General features: G+C 50.4%; 1 protein-coding gene across 1 annotated transcript in view; it reads right to left on the bottom strand.

Moving 5' to 3' along the window:
* GATA4 (GATA binding protein 4) overlaps positions 1-1,577 on the bottom strand; it is a 31,031-nt gene extending 29,454 nt beyond the window's left edge. Inside the window, exon 1 of the mRNA XM_071548158.1 lies at positions 1,032-1,577. Coding sequence (XP_071404259.1) covers positions 1,032-1,557 — 526 coding nt within the window. The 5' untranslated portion in view covers positions 1,558-1,577. The remainder of the gene's footprint in view (positions 1-1,031) is intronic.
* Between the last annotated feature and the right edge of the window lie 18,254 nt (positions 1,578-19,831).

Below are 19,831 nucleotides of genomic sequence, written 5' to 3'. Positions count from 1 at the left end.
TATTGGCAGACACGATGGAAAAATCACCTCCAAAATTCAGGTTAAAGAACACAACCTTAAAAAATATCCGCAGACAAATTTGAAGCGTTTTCTTTGTTAACGTCGTCCCCGATACTGACAGAAGGCGGGAAGGAAAAAAGGGCTCATGAAGCTGCAACGCGAATTTGTGCCTCTCATTTCTCTGCCCGTTTACCCTCTTCCACCCCACAAAATTCAAAAGCAAGATTTTAAGCCATTTGGCCAAATTTTTGGTCGTAGAAACCTGGGGCACATAATGAAATTAAACACTCCGGGAATCAGCACAAGAGATCAGGGCTGAGATTTTTTGGACCAAGGAGACACTGAAGTACAGGGTTGGGTTGTTCAGACGTGTCTGAGTTCCCCAAAAAGCGCGGTAATAAATGTGGATGCATTTCTTTACCTCCTTCTCCATCGTCTTTCCCACCTTAGCTCTGAATTTCCCTTCGGTCTCTCTTTTCCCAACCTAACCAACCTTTCAAACAAATTTTAAAAAGCCCAAAACTTAAAACAGCCCAAAGGGAAGACCTGAGACCAAACTTTGATTTCTTGATTTTCCAAACAATTTTCCCCCCGTTTTAATCCTAAATCCTGCTCAGGAAAGGGCTGCTTGCGTGCCCGTGGAACATCGTGGTCCTGCACACCACGGTCATCCCCATCGCAGCCCCTAAAGCCCCTCGGAGCTATTTGTGGAGCCAGCAGGCCCTTGGCGCCGAACCTCGGCACATCAGTCCTTTCTGCCTCGGGGCCTACCCTAAACTTCTTTTTTTTTTTTTTTTGCAACTGTAGTCTTTGAGGATATTGGGAAATGCTGGTTTTGCAGAGTGACTGTATGGACCCCCAAGGTTTGAAGCCAGGGGAGGCTCTGACAATGACATCCCGAGTAGTCCAAATTTCTCCCTCCTGCCCTTCGCTCCTCCTCGATCTACACACAGAGGGGTGCGTGCACCGAAATCTGCGGGGCTGACGGGCTGAAACCCTCCCTCCCGTGTCCCAGCCCCGGCTGTGCTCACCGATGTTGGCGTGCCGGGCGGCCGCAGGCGTCCCTCGGCTCTGCAGGTTGTGCAGCATCGGGCTGTCGAAGGGCGAGGAAGTCCAGGTCGTGGCCATTTCGGGGCTCATATAGGCCGGGTAGGGGCTGGAATAGGAGCCGCCGAAGCCCCTGCTGTACTGCTCCCTCCCGTTAGCAGAAAGGTTCAAGGAGCTGCTGTAAGCCGCCGCCGCTTCCCGGGAAGAGGTGGCAGGGATGGGGGTACTTGTGGAGAACGAGAACCGAGGTGACACGGGAGGGTGGGAAGATCCAGGGTTGTAAGCGGCGCTTTCGGCTCCGGGTTGAGTCCAGATGGAGTGGCTGGAGACGGGGCTGCCTTGCTGGGAAGAGCCGCTGCTCTGGAGGTAGGGCAGGCTGGGGAGCATGGAGGTGACCCTCGTGGTGGGCACATAGACCGGGGACGCTGCGGCCGCGCTGTGCATGAAGCCACCTGCTCCCTCGTACGACGGAGGGCCAGGGTTCGCTGCCATGGCTAAACTCTGGTACATGTCGCGACGGGCCTCCCCAAACCCCAGCCGGGTCCCCGGCCGCGATCCAGAACGATGGGGAGCGGGTGGAAAACCCCCGGCTCCACTTTCCCCTGCGGTGAGCAGTGGCCGGAGCGGTCTCGCGTGGGTACAGCCTTCCAGCCAAAACCAAAACTCCACCCCACCCTTTCCCCACCGCCCACCTTCCCCACCTTCAGCAGGTCCCGCCGCGTCTTCCAGACCCCAAGCAAGAAGTCCGGGTCCCTCCGGAGAGGAGATTTAACTCTCGCCTGGATTTAGCTGCTCTCACCGGTCTCCATCCATCACCTCCCGCCCCCTCCCCCCCACCCTCCACCATGGGGCTGGGCTGTTTAAAACCCTCGGTCAGTCTCCTCCCCGCCTCCCCCCCCGCCTCGTCCAGCACCCCCCGGGGCAGCAGGGGGAGATGCTGCCGGGATTCGGGATGCGGCGGCGGCCGGGCCGGGCCCCCCCCGGGGCAAGGAGATAAGGAGGTTAGAGAAGGGGGGAGGTGAAAGGAGGGGTACGCAGCTGGGAAGGTGAGAGACAGCGATGCTCTCTCCTGTGGCCTGGAGCAAAAACCTTTGTCCCGCAGGTACGATCGTTGCTTTAAGTTGTTAATGGCCCCCGGGGCCGGCGTTTGATGTGGGCGGCGGGAGACGGCTGACAAGATCGGGACGGGGGGGGAGCTAAATTAGGGAAAGGAGGAGAAAAGGAGGGGAGGGGGGGAGAAGGAGAAAGGCTGACTCGACCCTCCCACCCCGCCCCTGCCCCACGCGTGTCCGCACTCCACAAAGATCGGAACGAGGAGGGCCTGAAGAGAGGGAGGGCATCACCCGCTGCACCCTCCCCATCAGTGCTGCCCCAAGTGGGGAGCAGACCCCAGGCAGCACCCACAAAACTACTCCTCCTGCCGGGTGTTTTTTATCCCTCCATTTTTTCCAAGTTGGGAGCTGGGAGAAGCTAGGAACACACGAAGGTCACCCACTGGAGACCTGGAATGCCGTGGGTTTGCATGGGGAGTCATCTCCTGGAGTCTTGGGGCAGGGGGAGGGATGCTTTACCTCGTGTTGGGTTGGTTTCTGATTTGGGTGTCTTTGGGGGAATTTGGGGTGGATTTGCATTGGGCCCTGGGATGCCACTGGGGCCCTGTGAGTGGTTTGCAATGGTGAGACCCCGAAAAAACACTGGTGGAATGGAGTCAGGATGAAATCCCTTTCCCAAGGTGGGTCTGGGAAGGGGGTGAGACAATCTGAGATGCTGTTCTCTCTGTAGATCATGGAGGAATACTGTGGGATGGAGTTTGGAGCAATCTGGTCTAGTGGAAGGTGTCCCTGCCCATGGCAGGGGATTGAAAGTAGATGATCTTTAAGGTCCCTTCCAATCCAGAGCATTCTGGAGTTCCAGGATTCTGTGAAAACTATCTTGCACCGGGAGTAGGCCTGGATGGGGGGAATTATGGCCGGTCAAGTAATTCCTGGGACTGCTTTAGGTTTAACTAACAGATTCCCCCGGCTGAACCCCTCCGCTGGGCTGAATTTAGCAGCAGAAGAGATAACCAGCAGATAAGGACTGATACCCTGGGAGGACAGCGGGAGACGGGCAGGCGGCCGAGGAAAGGGAGAGAAGCCGGAGGCAGCGTTGGGAAGGGGAAGAGGTAAGGATGGAAGCGAGCCGGGAGGAGGGGGTTTAAGGGAGCGCTGTGTCCCCCCGAAACCCAGGGGACGGTTGGCGTGTGACTGGCCTAGAATGGAGCGTTTCCACAGGAGGGGAAGAAAGAGTGAGCTCTCCTCCTGCTTTACAAACAGGAATGGCGATAATAAAACAAAAAACAACAACCTAAAAAACCCTAAATCGAGTTCGTTTTCAAGCCCGAGGAGACAATAGGAGGAAGCTTTTGGGGAGGCCTGTAGGAAGGGGCTCGTTGGGGTCCCGGCGTGACAGCGAGGAAGAGGAGCGAGGAGACGGGGAAGCGCTACCCACCTTCAGTGCTGGAGGGGCAGGGGGCGGAGGGGGGCGAAGCCGTGGGGCAGGACACCCCCTCACTGCGGGGAAGGCACAGGGCTAAGAGATGCCTGGTTCTGTTTCTTGGGGGGATAAGGAGCAGTAGGGCTCTGTGTCCCCCCTTCTTGGCTCCCCAGTACGGCCAGACTCCCCAGTCCCACTCGCTGACTGGTTTGCCCACGTCACGTGGAAGTGGGCGGCGATGGGAGGAAAGGGGGGGTGAGGAGAGTTGCTGGTATCTGTTGCACCATCAGCCGGGCGCCAGGTTTCATTGCTGTGAAGTTAAAAAAAAAAGAGAATAAAATAATAAAATCAAAGCAGCACCACGCGCATGGCCCCACGGGCTGCCCACACTGCAGGCAAAGTCCAGCCGGGAAGCTTCGTGTTCCCGCGCACCCAAGGGACACCCATGTCCAGCTCCCAGAAATAATCCGAGATGTTTCCTGACGGGTACGGGCACCCTCCAGCTCCACAGTCCCTTCGGAGACAACCCCCTTCCTTGGGGATATTGCCCAGGGGGGATTTCTGCCTCAAATCTCGATCCCCAGTCGTGACGAGGTGTCTGGCAGCTGCTCTCCCCCTTCATCTCAGCCTGTTTAGGGGTGCCCTCCGTGACCTGGGCACCCATCTCCTGTCACCCCGTGTGCTGCAGAGGCTGGGGGCTCTGTCGGGTAATGGTGCAGTGCAGGGGGGCTGCTGCACCCCTATGAAATTTGAGGTCCCACGGGCACAGCGCCCCTGGGGGGGCTCAGCCCCCATCCCACTGTCTCCCCTCTCCCGGGGATCGTTTCACCTTGGGATGGTTTCATCCGTCGAGGAGGTGGGGGTGGTGTCTGCCTCTTTCCCGGGAATAATCCTCACACCCTGAATATTTCCTACACTCCGAGGTTTCCCGTGGAAATTTGGGAATCCTCTGTGGGAGCGCAGCAGGCTGGAAGCGCCGTTCGGGGCTTGGAAAGAAAACAATTAAATTAAAATATAAAATTAAAATTTAAAATAAAATTTAAAATCTCCGTATGAAGGAGGCAAAGGGAGGGGGGGGGTGAATAGGAGATGAGGGAAGCGATTTATTGGTGGGGGATGGAAGGCGAAGGGAGCACCTGGGGGGTGCTCCAGCGTCGGGAATGGGTCCCTGGGGACGTGGAATCCTCCCATTCTCTGCTCCGGAGCCACCCTCAGTCTCCTCATCATTCCGGAGAGCCCAAGGGGAAAACAAGGATTCCCCAGTCCCCCCAAACAGGGGTGGGTGCGTGCACTGACAGAGGCTAAAAACGTGGCTGGAGAGAAAAGCCGGTGGAAACGCAAATATCGGGATGAAAATAGTTAAAGACATGCATAAAAATAAATTACAGGCGCAGAAATACATGACAAATAAATATCAGCAACAGTATCGGTGCGGATATTTATACTTTAAGCACACGGAGGAAAATATATATTTAATAAGTGGGTATTTATATACGTATCGATACAAAAATTGAGTGCAGATGGGACTTCATGTATATTATAATTCAAAGGATTGTGTGTTACATATAAACATGTATAAACTTGCAAACTTAATTTATAACTCGTAACACGCTATGGTTTAAATTTTAGATATATGCAAGTATAAATAAATTATTAAATATCTATTAATAAAATATACAAGTGAATACATATAAAATTAATATATAACGTTTAAACTTATCAATACACGTATGTAAATATATATAAATATTTGTATATATAAAATACACGCATGAACATCGGGCTATCAGCATGCAGGGAAAGAAGGGAGAATTAAATATATCAGTGTCTCTTTTTACATCCCTTCTCCGAAGCAGCCGTCTATCCAGATGTGCTGGGTTTGGAGACTCATCTTTCCCTCCTTTACAGAATCCCTGACGATTTTCTCTCCGAAAGCGGCAATTTGCTGAAGATTCGTTGAATTCCTACAGGATATCAGCACTTTCCTCAGAATGAAAAAAGGAAAAAGGCAAAAGTACAATTAAAACTGATTAAATCCGCCTGAGCCGCAATTCCAGGAGCAGAGAAAACACCAAGGACCTGCCTTGGCTTTGCAACTTCCAGGAAAACAAATGCCAAAGCAATTCCTGTGGATCGTTTTGCGTGTGCGCGGCCGGATCCAGCCTCTTCCCGCGGGGAAATGTCGGTCCGTGGAGCTGCGCAGAGAATCGCGGGGATGCGCATCCCAACAAGCGAAGAGGTGAGGAACCGAGCCAAGCCCAGCCTGATGTAACCCAACAGCCGGGAGGGAGAAGTTGCATTTCGGACACTTTTTCTCCCGAAAAAAGCAGAGGATGGGACACAGCAGAAAGCAGTGACAAAAAAATCCAACTCTGCTCTGCACTCGGAGGGGTTTTTTTCCCCATGCGATTAACGAAATCTCGGTGAAAGTAACCCAGAGAAACAAAACTCGGCCTTGCTGCTCTTCTTTCCAGCCCCTCCTTCTCCCCCAGGCAGGAAAATAATCGATACGATGCCTATTTTTTGTTTTGTTTTATTCTTTTACTCCCGTATCGAAGTTAGTTCCATGGAGGTTTTAGAATAAAACCACTGGATGTTGATGGATGCAAAGAAAAGGGAAAAAAAGGAATCGGGGGAGGCGAGGCTGGGGAGGGCGGGAAGAGGGGGGAGAGTTGATTTAAAATTTTCGGTGTGCTGATAATCGAATTGTTAAAAAATCCTGAAGAAAATTGATTAAAAATGAGGGGAAAAAAGCAGCGGGAAATGTGGTTTTAGCAGACAAAAAGGGACAAATGCAGCCGATGGCTGCTGGGCCACGCATACACGAGAATTTTGGATTTTTGCTATTGTATTTTTAATCGTTTTATTTATTCTGTGCCTTGGCTGCAGCCGGGAAGGGGTCTGGAGGAGGGGGCTAAGGGTGCCTTAAGGACTGCGGGAGGGGACCGGCCACCCTGGGATAGTCGGGAAGGGGGGAAACCGAGCTCCAAAATATCGGTGTCCTCGGCTGGGTGTCATCTGCGGCAGTAATAGATCAGCTGTGGGTATCTGTCTATAGGTATCTATAGGTATCTATAGGTACGGGGGACACAGAGCTGCAGCCGGCCCTGTCTTGTATCAGAGCAGCCGGTGCAACTGGGGAAGAGTAGGGGCGTCCCAAAGCAGGGGCACGGCACGGTTGCACCCCTGATTTTTGGGGCAAAGCGGCAGCACCGGGCCGGGCTGGGAGCGGGGGATTGCCCAGGGTGGGGGATGAGGCGCCCTGCGAGCCTGGAGACGTCTCGGCGCGGCATCGCCCCCTCCCGCCTCCTTCCCACCCGTCGTGGGGGTCTGGGGATGGACAGGGGAGTGCTGCCCTCGTCCCGGCCCGCTCCAGCCCTCCCCTGGTCCAGCAAAGGGGGTTTTCCGAGCATCACCCCCCGACGGAGCGCTGCTGGGGGAGGGATTAACCCGTCTGCCCTCCTGAACCCTCGTCCCCGGTGAGACTTGAAGTTCCCGCTCCGGGACCCCCTTGCACCCCCCCTACACCCCTGTCCACGGACCCCCTTGCGCCCCCTTAAATCCTGCCCGCGGACACACTTGCAACCCCCTGCACTGCCGCTCATGGACCCCCTTGAACCTCCTGCTCATGGACCTCTGCGTTCTCCTTAACCTCTGGCCATGATGCCCTTGCAATCCCCTGCAGCCCTGCCCACGGACCCCATTTCACTCCCCTGCACCCCTGCTCATCGACCCCTTTCACCCCTGCCCAGGGACCTCCTTGCAGCCCCTTCATCCCTGCTCATGGACCCCCTGCATCCCTGCCCACTGACACATGTCGGGACATCCCAGCCCAAAGAAACCCCACGAGAGACTGTGGACAACCTACTTCACGGCTGCGAGGGGCACAGCCGAGGGTTTGTGTGAGCAGGAGACCTCCGCCCCGGCTACCAAAGTCTCTTGCCACACCTTCAGAGACACTTCCCTAAACAACCGTCACATCTGTTTACAGGACGGCAGCGATCCTAAAATGCCACCAACCCCCGCCTACACCCCCCACCTCCCAAAGGGCAGGTACCACCCGGAGAAGTGTGTCCAGAGAGCATCATGGCTCAACGATGCTTCAGGGGCAGTTCTAAATCCTTTCTGACCATCCCCTATGCACCCAAATATTATTGGTTTTCCATTTTTTTTTCCCTTCACTTTTCTCTTTTACCTCCGTTTGAAATAAATACAAACGACTTCCTCAAGGACAAAGCTGTGAGATGCAGAAGGTGTGTGGAGCAGAGATCCGTGTTTTGATGCAGCGGGAGAGGAGACGGGCTGAGCAGTTGAGGGTCAGTGACAGGGACATTTGAGGAGAGGCAGGATCTGAAACGCACCTAGAACTGGGATCTTTAGGGGAAAAGAGTCCACGGGACTTGTGATACCACGCGAGTTTGTGCCACTGTGTGTGCGTGAAGGATCTCTGCTGCTGGGGACAGAAGTGTCCCAGAAGACACAGAAAACATAGCGTGGATCAATGTGCTGCATTCCTCTTCCGCTTTGCTGCCAAAATCAAGGGAATTGAGCCTAAAACACCAGGGCTTTGTATTCCCTGATCTGGGATCCTCTGAATTCGTGGGGAGGGATGAAAGCCCAGCACAGAGGGGGATTTCCCCGGGGAGAGGGGCTGCGCTGCCGAGGCGTGAATGGCTGAGTGGGGTCCTATGAGCACGTCACGCGTGGACGGGGAGGATTCCCTGGGGCCATCAGCACGGGGATGAGCGGGCGAGCATCCCCTGTGGTGGTGGGGAACCCGCTGGGGGTGATTAGGGGTGCGTCGCCGCCGGGGTTCCTGTCGCCCGCTCTCAGCGCCGCACGTGTGGTTTTATTGTCATTATTGTCACGGCGCTTTGACGCAGCGACAATAAAATCGCACGTGTAGAGCACACCTGCTGTGAAATCACCCTCCTGGCTGTTAGGTGCTGGCTGGCCCCGACACAGACCCTCGTGTCTGGTATTAACAGCAGAAGTGATGGAAAGCCCCTTCTTGTTGTCGGAGAGGCTGGAAAAGTTTCCCTCCTACACCAAGCAGAAGGCTGAGCAGTCCGGAAAAGCACGGGCTGGAGCCCTGGCAGTGCAGAACCTCAGTCAGTGTCACTACCCGTCTATCCATGTTGTATCCATATATCCATCAATCTGCCAGCTATCCATCTATCCATCTATCTAGCCATATATCCTGATACCATATATCTGGGTAACTTTCCAGGCATTACTATGTATATTTACCTATTTGTGCCTATCTACTTGCCAAAATACCTTTTTTTTATAATCTATACATATCTATTCAAGCGTCTGTATCTCTCATTTACATGTCTACCTGCCTATACCTAATGCAATGGATGTCCTTCTGCAAGGGATGTCCCACCGTGGGGTCCCCTACACCCCCGACAAGTAGTGCTGCCTGTACCTCACAAGACCCACGGCTGCCTTGACCCCCCCAAGTCTGCTTGTCTTCCAGCCCCACTGGGAGGTTCGTACCCCCTCACAAGCGATGCTGCCTCTATCCCAGACCTATGAGGAATGCCTGGATCCCCGGACGCCCGGGGCTACCTGCAACCTGACCCACAAGGCTCTCCAAACCCCGTCTTAGCCGCTTCTATCCCAAAACCATTGGGTCCCTCTACATCCCGGATTGATAGCGCTGCCTCCAACCCCAGCTTAGGGGGCTGCCTGCTGGCAACCCCCGACTCTGGGCCGTGCCAAGCCGTGCCGTGCCGTCAGCGGTGCCGTCGGGGCGGCGAGGCCGGGGCTGTCAGCCCCTATTGATGAGGTGTGGGCTGACGGCGGGGAGCGGCGGCCGCCGGCTCCGCTCCAGACTCCCCGGCGCTGGGGTCAGTGCCCCGGCCAGCCCCGTCGCCGCCGGGAAGGGAAGGGCTGGACCCGGAGGAGATGCCCCTGCTCTCCCCGCGAGCATCGCGCACCGGGCACCGGGGCTGTGGGAGCTGCAACGCTGAGGTTGGATGGGATGAAAAAGGTCCCAGTCTTAACCCAAATCGTCCGCCCCTGGGTGGCAGATGCGGAGTCAGGATGGAGGTTTCATCACCGACTTCATTCTGGGCTGGAAAAATACCTTCTCCCTCTGCACTGATGTTGAATTAATCCACCTATTCTGGAGAGGAATAAGAAAAAAACAGAGATATGAGAGTGAAAACACAAAGCCACGGTAGCGTCTCATACACTGAAAAACTCCAAGGGCTGAACTTCCAGACCAAATCCAAGTGAAATGCTGTCACAGGAAGAAGGGACAAGCAGAGTTTCGTGTTTAGGCAAGTGCTGGCAGGACCAAGTGGTAATGCAGGAGGATGGTTTGACCTTGGCTGAGACTGCCAGGCAAAAATCACAAAATATTGCCAATTTTTAAAAGGAAAACTTAAAAAAAAGGGGGAAAAATAGGCTAGTCTTTTCCAACATGGGAAAAATCCCCTTTGATGCAAGTGAGTGTGTGATTGGAGGTTGACAATGTCCTCCAGCAAGGGACACTGGGGACAGCTGGGGATTTCTGGGAAGCTTCATCTCTTCACCTGGATCTGTCACAGATGAATTTCCTGAGCTTGGCACACTGGGCTGGGACCCAGCAGATTCCCAGATTCCCCAGCCTCACCTTTGCAAAGGAAAGGAGAACACAAAGGGTTGTTCAGCTGTAGCGGGTGGAGTCCCCATCTGTGGAGGGATTTAAAAGAAGTGTGGATGTGGCACTTGGGGACATGGGTTAGTGGTGGCATTGTCAGTGCTGGGGGAACAGTTGGACTCAATGATCTCAGAGGGCTTTTTCCACCTAAATGGTTCCATGATATCATAAAGTGCTGCTGGGGCTCCTTTGGATTCTGCCTAATTTCCATGTGACTTACACAACAATTTCTGGAGTTCAGGCAACATTGTGGGAATCTTTTTATTTCTTAATTGACTTCCACTCAGCTTTCCAGAAATATCCCACCGAAACCCCCCTTGCTCTGCTGTTCTCCACCAAGCAAACCTGGCAACCTTACCTCAGGGGAGCAGGAATTCAGACTATGCCCCTGAGATTCCTAGGGCTGCACAAATAAAGCTCCCAGTTTTCCTTTACCATTGGGAAGAGTCTTCTCCTTCCTCTGCTTCTCCTCTTTTTTATTTGTACTCCAAGAAACATGGCTGGTGTGATGGTTTTGATGCATCAGTGTTACTGAGAGCAGCAGAGCTGATGGTCCCTTGAATACATTGAAATCCAGTCTGGCTTTGGCTTTTGGACTCATCCTGCAGCTTCACACCCACCTGGGAAAGCTGTCCAGGATGGAAAACCTTGGGTGAAGGTGGTATTTTTGTCATCTATGGGGAAAAGCAAGAAAATACACAACAGGCTGTAATTGTAAAAGGCACCGTAACATGAAAGTTTGTTTTATCATGAAATGATATTGTTATCATCAGGCAAAACTCCAGTGCAGCACATGGGGAAAGAGTACTCAGGTCTGATGCCAAATTTATATCTAATTAGTCCTTGTTCTTAGATCATTAATGCAGTGTTGATATTGTTAATAATAGTTATATCTGTTGGGCAACACCACACTTGGGAACAGATGAACCTCTGAGTTTTCAGGCATCTACAAGTCAGGAATGATGTGAGTCTGCAGTGTAGGAGGGGAGAGGTGCAATCCTGGACAGGGACACCTTCCTCTACCCCGGGTTGCTCCAAGCTCTGTCCAACTTGGCCTGAAACACTTCCAGGGCTGGGGCAGCCACAGCTTCTCTGCCCAACCTGTGCCAGGGCCTGCCCACCCCCACAGCCAAGAATTCCTTTCCAATATCCCATCTAACCCTGCCCTCTGGCACTGGGACGCTGTTCCCCCTTGTCTTGCCCCTCCATACCCTTGTCCAAATTCCCTCTCCAGCTCTCTTGGAGCCTCTTTAGATGCTGGAAGGGGCTCTAAGGTCCCCCTGGAGCATTCCCTTCTCCAGAGTACAGCTCTTGGCTTGCAGAATAGAGCAGCTCAGGCTCAGCCCCTTGTCCTGTCTTGGGCAGGTACCAGGGACTGGATGGATGCCATGAGGAAGTGGGACATACTCCCTCATCTATTGCAATTAAAGAAGATGAAGTCTCTGTGTTATCTGGACAGTGTGAAATGCATCCCCCACCTTCTCTTGGGGTCTTCTCCCATCATCAGTCAGAAATTTCTTGCTTCATATTCCTGCTGGTAAGATAAAGCCAGTAGTAAAAGAGGAGGAGAAGTGCAGGGAGAGGGTGTGGCTTTGGGGCAAAAAGGGTGCTTTTGCCTGAGAGCTGTCACAATTTTTTGGGCAAGCAGGATTCCTGGACTTTTCAGAGGTCCTGAGTGGAGGAGAAGATCTTCCTTTGCCCTCCCATTTGGGTGGCCACAACTTTCATGGTTGATTCTAAGCAAACTGGTGAAAAAAGGTGCAGTAACAGCATTTCTAGCAAGAGGGGTGGAGCAGACTCAGATTTAGTACATAAAACAAAGAAATCTCAAAAGGACAGGTCTTACCATAGGCTGGAAAAATGTGTCACTGCAGTGTCACCTTTGCTGGCACCCCAGAGCCCAAATGAAGGGTGGCTGCTCTGCAGTGATACCCCCAAGAGAGACAGCTGATTTTGGGCTGGGTTTTGTCATAGAGTCACAGAATGGTTTGGGTTGAAAGGGAGCTTAAACATCAGCTGCACTCCCTGGGAGTTGCTCCTTGGCCATGTAAGCCCAGAATCAGGCTGGATCCTTTTTTTTCCTTTTCTCTATTACAAAAGATCCCTGAACACTTTACAGAGATTACCATGTAAAGCCTCACAACACTGAAGGAAGGTGGATCTTATTATCTGGGAAGACAAGGGAAAGGAGGATTAAAAGCCTTGTGGGGGACAGCAGATCCAGGACAGGACCTGTCTCTCCCCCAGCACTGAATCCCATGCCCTAAAACAGGATTACGGATTTTTTTGGCAGAACAGCTGTGAAGTCTCCCAGTAATTCCAGTGGGACATTGGAGGCGTTGGAGCATATTCCAGTTGTTCACATCCCAAGATGTGGAAACCACCATGGATCAACCATTGCAGGCACCAGTGAAGGGCTTCACCCCAAAATACAAACTTTTGATTTACACTCTTTTTTGACAGTGAAAAAAAGACCATTTTTAGCACCTTTCCATGTAGACTGTGGTCAAAACATGCATTGACTGTTCACTCCAGAAAAACACACATGGCAGAGGTGGAGCTCATTGGGAAACACATTTTTTTACTTCAGCAGAAAATATTGCCTAAATAAAAAACATATCATTTTTTGTTTCATCTGGAAGAAGCAGAAATACAAAATTAGCAAACTGGAAGGTTCAGTATTTGTTGGTTCTGGCTGGACAAAGCTCGAAAGTTTAATAGATGTGTTCATTTTTTCTTTAAATTTAATTGAATTTTACTTCCACTGTGGGGCTTTTTTGTTTCCTTTTGATTGATTTGCTTGTTTTAAGAAAATTCCAAGACATTTCTGGATGTTCTGCTGTTTAAATTCAATAAGAGAAAAATTAGGCTTGAAGTGCTGTGAGCAGGAAGTTTAAACATTTCTAATCATTTTCAGCTCTGTTTAGGATTCTGGTTTTGCTTTGGAAAAGACAATATAATGGGAGCATAAATTCAGATACAATTATAGCTGAAAAAATTATTTTCCTTAGATTACATTAAAATTTATTCCTTTTTTTTTTTTTCTGGGGAGGGGGCAGGGAGGTAGTTCATGTAAAGAATAAAGAGCATTTTCAGAATTCAGTCTTCTTATTGCAATAAGAAAACCTTGAGTGTTAACAGCATGCAGTGGGAAACCAAAAGAACAGGCAAAAGATGTTACAGTTTATCCTTGTTGCAAGCAAAAAGCAAAGACTCAGAGGGGGAAAGGCAAAAAAAAGACACCAGGGCTGTTGTTGTTTAACTCTTTATTCCTGGCTTTTCATCTTACATGGAAAATTTTAATAAAGTTTGAGAGCCACAGCTCTCCACTGCAAATATCAGGATAACTAAGAGGTTTCCAGAGTTATTTTTTCTCTTTCAGTCACATCAGATTCATGTTTCTGCCATCAGCCCTTGCAGGTGTTCCTTGTGCTCACTTGTTCTTTGAGCCAATCTCAGCATCTCAGCTGGTCACACTGTCCCTGTCCTTGAGGAGAGAAGCACTTGGAGGTTTTGCTCCCTGGAAGTGTCCCAGGCCAGGCTGGACGGGGCCCTGATCCAGTGGAAGGTGTCCCTGCTCCTGGCAGGGGGTTCGAACCAGCTGATCTTTAAGGTCCCTTCCAACCTAAATCATTCCACGATTCTTAATTCTTTCTTCTTCACATTTCATATCCCATTTGGAACAAATCACGGGGGGATTTTTTTGATGATCTTTCATCTTCCAGCGGTTGGTTGTGTGAAGAGCATCTTTGAGCCTTCTCTGTGTCTTGTCTCCTTTCCTGCCTTTTGTCTGCCCTTGGGATTTCAGCCCCAAATCCGAGGTGATGTCAGTTCAGATGACAGGCAGTGCTGTTCACATCACAGAATCCCAGAACCATTAAGGTTCAAAAAGACCTCCAAGATCATCAAGTCCAACCTTTGACTGATTCTCACCTTGTCACCCAGCCCAGAGGACTGAGTGCCACGTCCAGCCGTTCCTTGAACACCTCCAGGGATGGGGACTCCAACACCTTCCTGGGCAGCACTTCCAATGCCTGAAAACCCTTTCCTTTCCTCCACCATCTAGTGGAGGCTTTGGCCAGGGGAGATGCCTGGAAAATTGCTCTCACCACCTTTACTTTCTTCAGACATTCAATGCTGTCAGCAAAGTCACAGAGTCACAGAACAGTTTATGTTGGAAGGGACCTTAAAGTTCACCTCATCCCAACCCCTCTGCCATGGGCAGGGACACCTTCCACTACCCCAGGTTGCTCCAAGCCCCATCCAGCCTGGCCTTGGACACTTCCAGGAATGGGGCATCCACCCAAGTAGACATATCCCAGACACCTTGTGGAAACAGGCCAAGACCATTCTCCCAGCTCCACTGCAGGCTCTCTGGGAGCCTATGGGCAAATCTGGACTTGATGTCCCTCTGCAGTCACTCCAGAGAGGTGGGTCCTCAGGAGTGGGAAACTGTCCCTCTCCATCAACTACTGATAACTTGGACATCACTGGGAAGCATCTGAAGTGGATCCAGTTGGGCCTCTGGGTCAGATCCTTCCATGAAATGCACTTTGCTTCCTTCATTTGTATAATGTTGGCCACCAACACTGAACATGTGGTGGAGAATGAGGATATCGTCTGTTGATGATGGAATTGTTTGTTTGTTTGTTTGTTTTCAGAATTCTTGTCCAATTTCACATTTCTCATGTTTGGGGAAAAGGAAAGGAAAAAAAAAAGGAAAATACATAGAGCTTTTTCCTATTTATGTCCATTTTTCTGGTTTCTCTTTTCCCCTCACTCATTTTTTCCTCTCTTCTGCTGGTGGTGCTCAAATGCCTTATATGGACTTTTTGAAAAAGATAAAAGAGAAGGATTTAGAGGAGAAGTCTTCCCTTTAGATTTGTCCTCTTTTGGAGCCTGGATCATCAATGAGCTTTTAATTTTACTTTTACTTTTTTTCTTTCTTCTTCCCCACCCTACTCTTGTCCAGTCAGATGAGTCCTGATCTCATCAAGATCTCTACATGTGCTTATCTCCTCTCCATTGACTGGAAGAGGGTTGTTCAGTAAATAAAGCTTAGCAAATGGTCACGTCTTCAAAAGGTATCAGGAATTTGGATGGAAAAGTGTCTCTGGCCAAGGTTTGGCTGCCAGCACAGTAACACCCTGGCATGGCTGATCCTTTATGGTGCTGTTGGAGGAGAAGGATGTCCTTAAGGCTTGGGAAACCCCCAGCTCAATTCTCAGTTGCCCTGAGATTTTGGAGAGGCCACTGCACCTCTCTTGGGACTTCAGTTCTCCATCTGCTAAAAGAAAGGTAATAAAGCCCCCCTGGGGTGTAACTGGTCAATCTTTGACTGCAACGTGCTCTGCACATCATCGGGATCTGAGGTGGCACGAGCTTAGGGGACATTGGTCCCAACATCCAGCTCAGAGACAAGGCAGGGAGGGATCTGATCATGCAAACAGAGATTAGGCCATTGATCAAAACACTCCTGAGTGGGCTTATGGATAAGTCTATCAGCAGACAGAGTTTGGTGTCCCTGCAAAACGTGAAGGGCTGATGCCACTGTGGTGATAAGTTGATAGTGTTGACCAGAGGCATTATCAGAATTGTGGACAATGTAAGGGCATGAACAAACACTGGGCAGTGGCATCTCAAGAAAGGCTTTGGGAGTCACTGGGGTGATGCTATCTCACAAGGCAGACCCTGGGAGCCACTTTCCCTACATGGAGGGGTTGGGAGGGGATTGGTGACTGTGTCAACCTTAGGACATGAAAGACTGAGGGTACAATGTGGGGGTGTTTGGGCAACAGCACTGAAAAATCTTGGACTCACACAAAGTGCATGGAAATCATCAGTTCTCAGCCCAGATTTCACAGAATCACAGAGTACTTTAGGTTGTAAGGGACCTCTGGAGATCACCTAGTCCAGCCCCCCTGCCAAGGCAGGGCAGCCTGGAGCAGGTGACACAGGAATGCATCCGGGTGGGTTTGGAATGTCTCCAGAGAGGGAGACTCCATGACCACCCTGAACAGCCTGTTCCAGTGCTCTGTCACCCTCAATGGAAAGAAGTTCTCCCTCATGTTGAGGTGAAAATTCTTGTATTTCAGTTTATGGCCACTGCTGCTTGTAAACTTGTGCTAGTTTGGGCTGGAGAAGCCTGCTGGAAAAGAGTCTTGGTGTTATCTCTGCATCTGTAGCTTCCTTTTTAAAGAGGAGGTTGTGTGAGTGTGCTGGCTGCTGTTTCTCCAGATAACATTTGCATTGACTGATTAGCTCAAGCCAGGTCTGGCAGAGGGGTGGAGACCTGCAGGTAAGAGCAGGAATGGTACCAGGTATGAGGATTCACAGTCTGGCTGGGAGCATTGCTGAGCCAGGAGCTGTTTGCATGTCCAAGTCATGGACAGGCTGCACGACTGGCTAAAGGTGAAGCAGATGTTCTAATCTATAGAAAATCACAGAATTTTATTCCCCCCTTTCCAAAATGAAAGATTTCTAGTTTTCCCATGAAGACAAACCTGCTTTCACAAGGTGCTGTTTCAAGACAATAAACTTGCACCCATTTCTGGCAAGTCTATAATTAAAATGAGATCCCAGAGCCATCAGCCAGTCCCTGCAAAGTTCACACATTTAAATGTTCCCATCAAAGAAAAACCAATGTCCATAATCTTGGCAGTAATTGGATCACGAAGTGCAAGCTCCCATGATCACATCAGGAGAGCTCTGCCAGGACTTTACTTCATCAAAAGAAATAATCAGAGGGCTGGAAAAGGGAGCAGCTCTTCATTTAAATGTCATTAATTTCCTGTCCACTTGGCAGGGCCCACAAATTATGCACTTAAAGATGCAGAGGTGGCTTCTGGTGAGCAGAGGCTACAGCTGCAGCAAGAATAAACCTTCATCATCCACACAATGAGGAGAAGCAAAGTCCAGGTTCCAACTGTCTGGGATGTGCCTTGTCTAAAGAAAATATGTATCTGACTGCTGTAGTTTTTATTCAGGTTACAGAAGTCTCTTGGATCAGCTGAGGCCCTTCCCTGCTGGGCCAAGAGGTGCCATCCCACAAGGCTGAGAGGAAGGAGATAAAGGCATTGATCATGGAATCACTGGATCATAGAATGGCCTGAGTGGGAAGGGACCTTAAACCTGCACTAGTTCCAACTCCCCTGCCATGGACAGAGAGACCTTTCACAAGACCTTGATGGCTGGTTGGACAGGTCCATGTGATGACCTGGAACACATGCAAAGGAGTGACCTTATTATTTTCTCTGAGGAGATCTAAGGCTGCTCAGTTACTTTGGAGGCCTCCAGCTGACACTGTGCTGGATGGAGGACTTTCAGCTCTCACACTGGTGCTCAGGAGGATATTTGTCTAGAGGTTAAGCCACAAGTTTTGGGCTGAAAAAGAATTTTCCTAGAAAATACCAGGAAACCACAGGTTTATCCCTGCTCAGCTGTCACTGAGGTGATGTTTGTTTGCATGTCCACCTAAACCAGGAAGGCCAGGATGTTTTACTAGTGGTGTTCCATCCTGGGGAGGTGGAGAGCAAACCCACAAGCCAACCTGTCTGTGCTACATATCTGTGAAGGCCACACTGCCCAAACCTCTGTGAGACTTGGCTTTGAGCTGAATTTACAACCAATTTGTCTTATCCAAGTGAGTAGCCCCACAGATCTGGGTGGGAGTGAAAGTTGGTGTGGCTGAGCCCATTATTTTGGAGTTATCACCAGGCAGTGCTGTTATAGACAATCCTAGAATGGTTTGGGTTGGAAAGGACCTTAAAGATCATCTCATTCCAACACCAGCCATGGGCAGGGACACCTTTCACTAGACCAGGTTGCTCCAAGCCCTGCCCAGAGTGGGGCTCATGCACACCTGCGTGGAATTGTCCATGGTGTCCAACATCTGTTTCACCTTAACTTTAAAGAGGTCCAAGCCCTGGTTAGTGCATTGTGGGATGTAGGTGCAGGGATGCTGACCCGACCTCAGGAACCCCAAAACTGTCCTTACACAGTCCACATTTATGTGGTCATCTGAAGAACTGGGTATCTAAACCTGTGGGAACAGGAGAGACCAGAAATGTTCTGGGCTGCAATGACTCCATCCCTGGAAGTGTCCAAGGCCAGGCTGGATGGGGCTTGGAGCAGCCTGGGACAGCAGAAGGTGCCCCTGCTCATGGCAGGGGTGTGGAATGAGATGGGCTATAAGGCCCCTTCCAACCCAAACCATTCTATAATTCTACTCTACATGGTGTAACTTCCCCAGATGGATTTGTGGTTTTCCAGAGTTCTTCATGACCACAACTGAACACACTTTCTACTGTGGGGAAGGTGTTGTTTTTTCTAGCAGAAAATCCCCTAAAATCCCGTCAATTTTGGTTTGAAAGGACAAAGTAAGGGAGTAGTTGGTCAGCAGAAGGTTCATCCATCTTAAAAGGAAAGAAAGACATTCCAGTCAAATTAAATAATAAAAGAGGTGATAAAACCCACCTGCTTTTCCACTCCAGGTTTCTGTTTCTTTTTAAATCAGATCAGTGTATTAAAGTTATTCAGTCTCAAATTTTTTGTGGAATTACTGGGCCAGATCAGTATCTGTGTCTTTATGGAAAGAGGGATGTTAATTCAATCACAGCCATTTTTTGATGCTGGATGTCCCTTTTCATTATCCAGTCTCAGAGGAAGCAGATTTAACTTGGGTTCTATGGGAGGTAAAATCAAAGTAGAAAAGTTTCCTAAAGTTCCCTAGGAGATGAGGGAGAGGGCAGGGAGGACAAGGAGAATATCTGCCCTCTGGCAGTGGGAAGTCACTCCCCCTTGTCCTGTCACTCCAGGCCCTTGTCCCAAGTCCCACACCTGTTCTCTTGAAGCCCCTCTAAGTGCTAGAAGGGGCTCCAAGGTCTTCCTGGAGCCTTCTCTTCTAGATATTACTGCAATTCCCAGCTGACCATGGAGCAGGGCTCTTCTTGGAAGGATATCCAGGTCCAGTGAGAATGGACCTATTTTGGTGGTGTTTTTCATTTGATGTTGCCAGAAACAGCAGGATGCTGCAAGGAGTTGGGCTGCAAGACCCCAGAACTAAGGATAAATATAAAAAACATACATGTGAGCAAAATAAACAGTGGCTAATTCGGTTGGAAGAGCTCTGAACATCTCCATGCCTAGCAGTGAGCTTGGAATTTAGGGAACAGACACATCACACAGTGGAAATGCAGAGCTGAGAAAGCTGGGTGAGAAGTGCAGCTCTTGGTGGAGTCAACTGCACTGCAAAGCCTGGGACACACAAACAAGGACTGTGGAAGAGGCTTATGAAATGTTGAGGCAAGGGAGGGCTTGCAGGAAACCTGGACAAAACCTTGTGAATAACTGTGGGACAAGGCACTCCTGGAAAATTCATGGATAAAGAGGTTTCTTATTTAAGAGCTACTGTAATTAAGAATGAGCATTGCTCTCACCATGGCATGAAGAGATCAGATGGAAGCAGGAGCTGAGGAGTTGTGTTTGGTGCTGGACCAACATCTCCTGCTCCTCCCAAACTGGCAGCCTCCATAACCAAGACAGAGACTTTGCTGAAGGGGAAAAAAGAGGTGAAACTCCTGAAAATTTCCTTCCAACTCAAAATATTTCATGATTTTATGAAAATAAGTGGAGGGACTTGCCCAGGACTAAGCAGTG

This window comes from Pithys albifrons, chromosome 2 (genome assembly GCF_047495875.1).
Source record: "Pithys albifrons albifrons isolate INPA30051 chromosome 2, PitAlb_v1, whole genome shotgun sequence".
Classification (NCBI taxonomy): Eukaryota; Metazoa; Chordata; class Aves; order Passeriformes; family Thamnophilidae; genus Pithys; species Pithys albifrons.
This window is presented reverse-complemented; position numbering and strand designations above follow the sequence as displayed.